Source organism: Eurypyga helias, unplaced genomic scaffold (genome assembly GCF_000690775.1).
Source record: "Eurypyga helias isolate BGI_N326 unplaced genomic scaffold, ASM69077v1 scaffold17549, whole genome shotgun sequence".
Lineage (NCBI taxonomy): Eukaryota > Metazoa > Chordata > Aves > Eurypygiformes > Eurypygidae > Eurypyga > Eurypyga helias.
The window spans coordinates 22255-32034 of record NW_010272879.1 but is presented as its reverse complement, the minus strand read 5'-3'; the positions used below and the strand labels follow the sequence as shown (position 1 = coordinate 32034).

General features: G+C 40.6%; 1 protein-coding gene across 1 annotated transcript; it reads left to right on the top strand.

The window, feature by feature from the left end:
- Positions 1-465: 465 nt before the first annotated feature.
- TYMS (thymidylate synthetase) lies at positions 466-8709 on the top strand (the record flags this gene model as incomplete). Its single annotated transcript, XM_010159293.1, has 6 exons — positions 466-539; positions 2455-2629; positions 4477-4578; positions 5760-5935; positions 7533-7604; positions 8502-8709. Coding segments are annotated over 6 exons (737 nt in total), but the record flags the coding sequence as incomplete, so codon positions are not given.
- Positions 8710-9780: the final 1071 nt, after the last annotated feature.

Genomic DNA, 9780 nt, shown 5'->3' with positions numbered 1-9780 from the left:
GCTGGGACCCTCTCCCTCGGCCCCTCAGCCAGGCCTGGCTCGGCCCCATAGCTGGCACCCGCTGAAAAACCGCGTGAGACCTTGAGGTGGCCTGGCCTGGTCCTTCCTACCATTCCGGCGTAGTAGGCAGGGTGGTATGTGACATAGTTTTCCCAAGGATTTTATCTTAGGCCTACTCTTTCTGTTGCCTGCACATATATCTGTTCACTGCACTGTGGTGTGTTCATGGCGGAGTTTGTCAGAGTCCCTATTTATAATCCATCTTCCCGCTCTTTCCAGGAAAATAAAAGTTGAGTTCTTTCCTTCCTTTATCTGAACATGACACATACACACCCTTTACCAACTTCTTACTTCATATCCAATCCTCTGAATGTCAGATGGTAACGTTATGCTCTGTGGGTGGGAGAACCCCAGTCGCTGCTCACTTCTGACCCTCTGAAACTTTTTTTTTTTTTTTTTTCTCAGATCAGTTTCCACTCCTAACAACAAAGAGGGTATTCTGGAAGGGAGTGCTGGAGGAGCTGCTGTGGTTCATCAAGGTTTGATGATTGGATGCCTTTGTGGGTGGTGTGCATGAGAGTGGTGTCAACAACGAACTAGTGTGGGGCGGGTTAAGGAATTTGGGTAACTGCAGATGTTTCTGTTTCTTTGACAGAACAGAAGAAATGCAACCACCGAATAGTTTGATGACACAAGGAAAGCCATTGTCTTCAAGACATTCTGTATGTTTTAGTGGAGACTATTGCATTGCCACCAATCAGAAGAACTCTTTTTAAAGGAAATAGTCTGAAATAGTGAGGTCTTTTGACAATGTGCCTATACCCCACAGCCTAGTACAGTCCCTATTATTAGTATTTGAATAAGAAATAATAAGATGAAGTAGATTGTAGGCAATCTAATGATCTTTTTAATATTGAGATAGCTTTTACTCATCTGAACAGGAACAAGCATTGTGGAACCACAGGTGAGATAAGACTGATGTAGACACTAGGCTTCTTAGTGGCAAAAACCTGAGATCTAGTAGAGCCGATAGCTGTAGTTAGAGTATTAAAATTCAACTGTAGATAATACATTGCAATGTAAGTGTTCCTTTAGGTGTTGTGACACCGTGCACATATGGGAAAGCCTTCCTAACCATTTGCTAGATAGCAGGAGTCTCATACACATTCATCCTTTTAAAGTATCTTTTTTTCAAATATAAAAGACTAGTCACTCCCCAAAACAGAACACTTTGTTGGATTTTTGAGTGTGCTGATATGGACACATTGCAGAACTCAGTGTGATTTCTCTGGGTCTTTTTGTCATATCTGTCATTTTAACAGAAGGATTTTTAAGACCTTAAGCTCATTATACATGGCTTGGCAAAGACATTACCTAGGCTGTAAATGTTTTGTTTGTCTGTGTGCTGGTTTCAGTCAGAGTTAATTTTCTTCAGAGTGGCTGGTATGATTTGAGTGGCTGTTTTGGATTTGCCCTGAGAATAGTACTGATAAGGTGGTTTTTAGTTGGCGGTAAGGAGCGCTCGCACCAATTCAAGGTCTTTTCCCAGCTTCTGGTACTGCAGCTGTGTTCCCAACTTTTTCACTACAAGCAGTGGGGACAGACACACACATAGTTCACACAGCTCATCCAAACTAACTGAAGGAGTATTTCATTCCATAGCACAGCATGCTCGATACATAAGCCAGGAGTGGGCCAGGGGGCCATAGCTCGCTTGTTTGTTAGCTATCTTTTTTGTATAGCTAGCTTGCTCATTTGCTTGTTTGTTTGTGTGTTAGCTAGTGCATTCATTAGTGAGTTGGTGGGTTGGTTGGCTTTCGTGGACTCTGAGTCTCACTGTTTGGGACCTGGCTGTGTATTGGTCAGCAGGTGACGAGCTACTGTATTGTATGTTCTATTTACTATTATTTTACTTACTTATTATTAGTACTATTATTGATATTATTAGTATCACTATAATATTCACTTACGTTCAATTATTAAATTGTGCTTATCTCAATCCATGAGCTTCTTTGTCTTTTCCTCTGATTCTCCTCAACTGGAGGCCGGGGGGGCAGAGGTGAGCGAGTTGCTGTGTGGTACTTAATTGCTAGCCGAGGTTAAACCACGGCAGTCTGCTTTTATCCAGCTGTAAAGTAAAATGTTCTCTGCAAATATGTGTATGAAATGATAAATCACAGCTGACCTTGAGACAAAACTGTTTGTGCATTCACAAAGTTAGAAGAATCCCGAGTTAAATAACAGAAGCATAGCACTTTGAACTTCATCCCAGTATGTTGCTCATAAGTTTTATTCTGTCTGTGTGCAAGAACCTCACTGACTGCGTTAATCAAACTGTTCATCCCTTATATGTGGAGAAGTACTGTAGGCTAGCAACGCTTAATACGTCCGTTTCAAATCATATCCTCTGTGTTGGGATTAAGAGGTAGACTTCTTACTGTCTGTGTCTTGTAGGGTTCTACAAATACCAAAGAGCTCTCTGCAAAGGGTGTGAAGATTTGGGATGCTAATGGATCACGTGAGTTCCTGGATAAGCAGGGTTTCAGCACCAGAGAGGAGGGGGATCTGGGACCAGTTTATGGTTTCCAGTGGAGGCACTTTGGAGCAGAATACAAAGATATGCACACAGGTAATTGCATGCAAAATCTTGACCGCTCAGTGAGATGACTGGCACCTCACATCTAGAATGCCAGTGCAGGGTCCTAATTGCCGTGATACAGTTGTGCTGGCAAGAACTGATGTTAGTGCACTGCATTCATGCAGCGGAGGGTGTGGAAGAGAAAGATTTTTCCATTCTGCAGCTGGAACAAAGTAGGATATATCCATAGCTGATGTTGCTGTGAACAGAATAACAGTAACAAATTCTGATGTGATATAGTACCTGTTGGTCTTATTTTTAGTGGAACTGGTTCATTAAACTTACTCTGAAGTGTCTTGATGGCTCTTTTCTAAGTCACTGAAGGAAGAGGATATACAGCATGTGTAGAGGACTATCATTAAAAACAGTGAGTCATAAAATATTGTCTCTGTGTGGTTGGTGTTATCTTTAACTCAGAGTAACAACAAGGTTCATTATGTTGTTTCCTCTTGGTGTTTTGTCTGTGCAGTCTCAAATTAAAGTCCACATTAGTTGCAGATATTAGACTTAGTGTTGGCATGTTGACTGGTGGCAGAATACAGTTTTATGCTAACACAGATGATGCAACTGGTGAAGTGACATGTCTGAAAAACTACTAAAATGTTTCAGCATTCCTGAACTTAAAAGGTCTGAAGCATAACGTGGCTTGGAAAAAAATGAACAAGATAAATTCCCATGGGTTTCATTAGTAATAGATTTCCTCAAAATGCATTACTAATGGATAGGCAATTAGCTTCAAGAACTAACATAACCGTTTGAAAAGGCTTCTGGCACAGTATTGCTGGCAGAAAAATTCCCTGAGATGCTAATTCTGTATTACTACCTTGTTTGCCAGCTTGGGTCTCCGGGTAACCATCATTTGGTGTTGCTTTACGATAAGAGTTATTAATAAAAATTAGTTACCAGCCATGCTGAGTCACTGGCACGAGTCAGAAAAATTAGTAACAACTAACGACTCTTTTATTCTGGAATCCATTCTAATGTTCAGTTAATTCCCATGATTTTCTTCTATAACTGGTATTGAGGCTAAACATCAGCCTGCGAGCGTCATTGAGTGAAATGTAATATCCTGTGCTATACTTGATTAAAGCTCCCTTCTGGCACTGAACGCTATGGAAATTCAGTTTTCCTACCTGACCTTGTGAGTGCTAGATGGATGCGTTTATTCTTCTGTCCAAAACTTCTTCCTTTTGAGCATGCAGCAAATGCCAGCACCTCGTGCTACTGCTCTGAGCAGTACTTTTTAAGAAGGAGCACTGTAGCATGCCAGCTTAACCTCTAGAAAGGCATCTTAATCCAGAAATGCAATGAGCAAATTAGTTTAAATACTATGAATGACTAGTAATATCTTGCCCGCTCCACTACAGCTTTTGTCCTCTTAAGGTAACAAGTCATGATGGATGATAATGTGCTTTGTTCAACTGAAAAATTGTTTTTATATTGCAGCTTTTGTTTCCTGAGAGGTAGTGTTTAAGGAGACTTTGTATTTAATCTTAAAAAATATCTAGTTGTTGAGGCTCAGAATAAAGTGTTCTAAATAGGAATGGTCCTATTTCAGTGGGTGCTAAAGGTACTCAAAGCACACAGGGCTGGGAGGGAGGATATTGTAAAATACCATAATGAGAATTTCACAGGCCTTAGAGCACTCTGAGGAAGACCAAGAACAGCCTACGTTTGGAGGGCGCTAAGTGATAAATTTCATCACTTTCAAACTTAGAATAAAATCTTCAGAGGTTGTGATTTGTGTATCACTTTTCAGTGGGATGGGGGGTGACCTTTAAAAAAACCTCATGACTTAAATCTGTCTAGCTTAGACCTTATTTGGTATCTTTCTTCAGATTACACCAACCAAGGAATTGATCAGTTGCAAAAAGTGATTGAAACGATCAAAACCAATCCAGATGACCGGAGAATCATTATGTGTGCCTGGAATCCCAAAGGTATTGAACAGCAGCCTTTAACTGAATGTCTCACTGTATTCTAAACTATGTTCTAATCCTGTGTCAACAGCCAGTTCCAGTTGGTGTCCTTGCTTATTCTTGGTAAAACTGCCAGGGATGCAGTAAAAATGGCCAAGGGTTATAAGATTGATCCTCTGTCTACTTAATTCTCATGTTCACACCTCAAAAATTTTGAACCATTACTTCAAGGTTTTTTCTCTCCAGGTTAAAGTGGGGAATATACCTGGCTACCAGTGTCTTTGACATACAGTCTCTGTTCAAAGACAGTAGTTCTTACTTTAAAAAGGTTTAAAAAAACCCAAACAAACAAAAACAAAACCCAACCAAAAAAGAGTATACCAAAGCAGCATGTCTCTTCTAGTAAACTTAACAAAAACCTTAAAACTAGAGCACAAAAATATTAACTTGTGCTGTAATCGTCTCCTTGAACATAGGTTGTCTAGCTATGCATTGGTGCTGCAGGTCTACTTCTACATCAGAGCTATGCAATTTCAGCAGCAGCACATCTGTACACAAAAAAAAATCACCCAGGATTTTCCTCTCGTGTCTCTGAAAGGGGATGCCACAGGCTGTTGCTGTTAAGGTTAAACATTCTCAGCTATCAGGAGAGACATGGTTAAAGTTTTCCTTATCAAGCTGTAATTGCACTAGCTACACTTTTAAGTGTAGATAAACACTCAGAAGATCTTCGTTTTCTGATTATTTTATTTATTGATCATTACTTTTATGTCTCAACAAGCAGTAAAGGCACGTTGCAATGAGGGCAAAGTAAGATGGAGCATTTGGAAGTCGTTTTAGGGTACCTGCTTTATTTTACTCTTAATGTCTTCCTTTAGGGGAAATCAACTGTCTTACCAAGGTGAGTAAAACTCAACTGTTGTGCAGCATTATGGCATAAATCTATTCTGTGGAATATCTCTGTGACTTGTCTGGTCATACAGCCCAGGAGACAGCTCGTCATGACCCAGACTTAATTGCTTAGGCAGCGGGTGCTTTTAAACAAGAGAAAGCAATGGAATGATGGTGCAGTTGGATTTTTTTTTTCTCTCTGCTGTATCTCATTAAATACTTGTTCAGGTTTTGCATCTTCTGTGTTTATAACACACTAATGCTGTTATGGTGGGTTTTTTTCTCCTTCTTTCCTGTACTGCACTTCCTAGATATTTCTCTGATGGCTTTGCCTCCGTGCCATGCCCTTTGCCAGTTTTATGTTCTAAAGGATGAATTGTCTTGCCAACTCTATCAGAGGTCTGGAGATATGGGACTAGGAGTGCCTTTCAATATCGCCAGCTATTCACTGCTCACATACATGATTGCCCATGTCACAGGGCTAAAGGTAGGCTATATGGGTATGTGGCTTCACAGTTTTTGGCAGGGTGACTCTGTGATTTTAGAAAGGAGCAACAACATGAAAATAAAACCAAGATGTAACAGGCTTCCCAGGGAGGTGGCTGAGTTTTTAAAAGATGTGTAAATGTGGCACTTAGGGACACAGTTTAGTGGAGGACTTGGCAGTGTTCGGGTTAAAGCCTGACTCGCACTTTATGTAAATGATTCTATGATTCTATTTAATCGTTTTACTTAATCTTGTCTGAGAACTATTTAATTATATAAATGAAACTTACGGAGTTACTAACAATACTATTGCTAAGAAGTAAATAAAATAACAGAAAAACAGACAAATGCTACAGGATCTCACCACCTGTGGACTGACACAGCCAGGTTTTGACCATGACAAGGTGAAAAATAAATGCAAAACCCCGAGCCCAAAAAGCAGAGGGAGGAAAAACCCCCTCCTTGAGTCCAGGAGCAGAGAGCAGGGAGAAAAACTTCCAAGCCCCCTTCCCAGAGCAATTTCCCTGACAAGAGACGCTGCTTCTCTGCTCAAAAAGGCTGTGCTGCAGCTCAGAGCTGACCCACACATGCCTTCTGGGTCGAGCCTCTGCAGTCTTCCCCCACCAGCCAGCTCTCAGCGCTGCTGGTACGTGGGTGACAGTGACCACTCAGCTTGATGTATTATGGGATGAAACAAAATCTTATAGACTGGCCCCAGGAGAGCAGCTCATCGCTGCCTGGGGCCAGGACAGCAGAGTAATTTAAATGCTCCACGGTCTTGTTCAAGCAAAACACCCTTTTCTTTAGAGTGTGTAAAAAAATCATACTGGCAAGGCCATTTGGGCCTGATTCTCCTGCTACCAGTTACATGAAAGGGAACTTAAAATAGGAAAGGAGGGAAGAATCGGACTTCACAGCAATTGGCAAACATACGTAAGAAATTAGGCCAAGGTATTAGAAAAAGTGAAGTTTAACATTATGTCCATAAAGCTGCTGTTGCCTCTCAGCCACTTCCTCTCACAGCTTTGGTGGGTTTTGCCATAATATATCCGAGGGCTGAGCTACATTGGTCAGAAGCCAGTAAAATAGCCGATAAAACTTAAGCTGAGTTAAATTAGGTTGCTCAGAGGCTGCCAACTCACAGAACTTGCAGGCTTGCAAAACCCATCTGAATGCTTGATAAGTGCTTTGGGGTTTAGCCTGTGACTGATGCCTCCACTGCCACAAAGCACTAGTTTGAAGGCAAGTCCTAGAACCGGAGTGGAAAAGCTGGGTTGTCGCTGTCCTGTCTGTTTCCATCTTGGTGAGTAGATTAGTAGTGTGCCATTCATTTACTGAAGCTATTATCCTAGCAGGATTTCAAAGATAAATTTTTTGGTAAGCTTGTGGAAATTTCATTATATTTTTCATTAATTGGGCATTAGTCTGGGAAGACAGTGTCCTTCAAAGCTTACAAGGCTGTCTCAGTAATCCAGTACAGAAGCTGCAGTTCCCCACTAGATGTAAGATGCTAAGAATCAATACTGTAAGCACTGTAATATTTCGCTTTCTTGAAACCTGACTATTTGAAAACCACGTGTATTCTCCTTTCTCTTAAGCCTGGAGAGTTCATACACACACTGGGAGATGCTCACATATATCTGAATCATGTGGAACCTCTGAAAGTTCAGGTAAGTACTTATTCTGTGTTCATATATCCTTTTATCTTCCATAATGCTTACACAATACAAAGGTGTCTTGGTATGGTAAATATCCTTCTGCAAATAGTATTTTGTGAAGTTAATATCTTCTCATTTCTACCCTAACAATGGTAGTACTTAACCTCTGTTCAGCTCAGGTCACAGGCAGATATACAATGCGAACATGATTGAAATGTACATCAGTGTGCTGTTCTAGAACAAAGAGATCCAGAATCTGTACCCCTACATTTGACTTCATTATTCCAGAACCTTAGAAAGCCATTCCACCTAATACAGTTAAACACACAATAAAATGTCATTATAGTATACCAGAAAGTTATAATGGTTCACGGAGTTAATCACTACTATTTGGCTGAATAATATATTTTCTTCAGGAAGTAATTTGTTGCAGTAGGAGCAAATCACAATTTTATTTGGTTAGTCTTGGCTCAGACTGAATGTCTTCACCATTCATATGGCTCAAAAGCATCAGAGAACTAGTTACTGGTTTGGGCCAGAATGTTCCTGTGAGAAACTGCAGCACATCTGATGCACACTGGGGTCAGAATTTCCAGGTTACTTTCCTCCGGAAGGAATCTGATCTGTAACCACCGGAACTGTTCTGCAAACTGGAAATGTGTGGAGGGCTTTTGGATGATCAGGGAATCCACTTTAAAATTATGCTACTGCTCCCTGTCAAAGTGCTGAAGTAGATTTTATCTAACTGTATTATAGTTTTCTTCTTATTTTTTTGTGTGTAAATCTTCTTGGGGAGGAGGAAAAATCTACATAGTCTAATCTGAGTTAAGATTAATGAGATCTTATTTATAACAAAAAATCTCTGCCTTCAAGTATTGGCTTTATGCAATAATCTTGGTTTTATGTCAGCTTCAGAGAGAGCCAAGACCTTTCCCCAAACTCAGAATTCGTCGTAAAGTTGAAGACATCAATGACTTTAAGGCAGAAGACTTCCAGATTGAAGATTATAATCCTCATCCACCTATTAAAATGGAGATGGCTGTTTAATGCTAACAAACCAGCTTCTCTTAATGCAGAGATGTACCTAAGGTACTTAGCTTTCTGTCTGCTTAAAGCTGTGGTGGTTTTGTGTACTTCAGAAGATGCATACTTCAGTATCGAAAAGGAAGCCCGTGGTAGTAGGCCAGTCCTGCTTTACGTACGGTAGTGGTCCAGAACAAGTGATCATTTATTCCCGCTGCACTGCACAGGTGCTAACCCAGTTTGAAGTTGTTAGTGAGATTGTTCCCTCATGCTGTTGCAGTTGCCGGTGGCCACTCCTGTTACATTCAGTTGCTATGTGCGAGTAGTACTTGCTTACATGCTTTATATAGGACTGAAAATAAGAACTTCTGTGTACGACAGAGGATGCCTTCGAGGCTGTAGAAGTCTTTAAATATGTTCTCAAGAGTATATGTTTAATAAAGCTTTTTAAAAAAAAATCTTATGGAAAGGATGATGCATATTTAATTTGAGTATGTTTGTTTATAGTTAGTAGTAAGTAAAGCAAAAGTAAATCCTGTTTTACTTTAGGATCTTGGAGGGTGAGATCTATCAAGGAAAAACAAACTCAAACTTGCTGTGGTCTTCATAGAATCATAGAATCATAGAATGGTTTGGGTTGGAAGGGACCTTAAAGACCATCTAGTTCCAACCCCCCTGCCATGGGCAGGGACACCTTCCACTAGACCAGGTTGCTCAAAGCCTCATCCAGCCTGGCCTTGAACACTTCCAGGGATGGGGCATCCACAGCTTCTCTGGGCAACCTGTTCCAGTGCCTCACCACCCTCTCCGGGAAGAACTTCTTCCTGATATCCAATCTAAACCTCCCCACTTTCAATTTAAACCTGTTCCCCCTTGTCCTGTCACTACAGGCCCTTGTAAAAAGTCCTCTCCCAGCTTCATAGGTGAACCAGCAGGAAGACAGAAGGTCTGAATGGAGCTTTGTCCAAAATGCAATCTCTGTATAACATCTCTGTATCAGCTTTTTTATTTTTTATTCCCCATCCCTACATAAATGATTAATTTGATATAAATCAAACAGCTGTAGTTAAACAGAGGTTACCAGAGAGCATTAGTATGCTGGTTTTAGTTGGGATAGGGTTAATTTAGTACAATTAGTACAACGGTTAGTAGTAATCTGTCATCA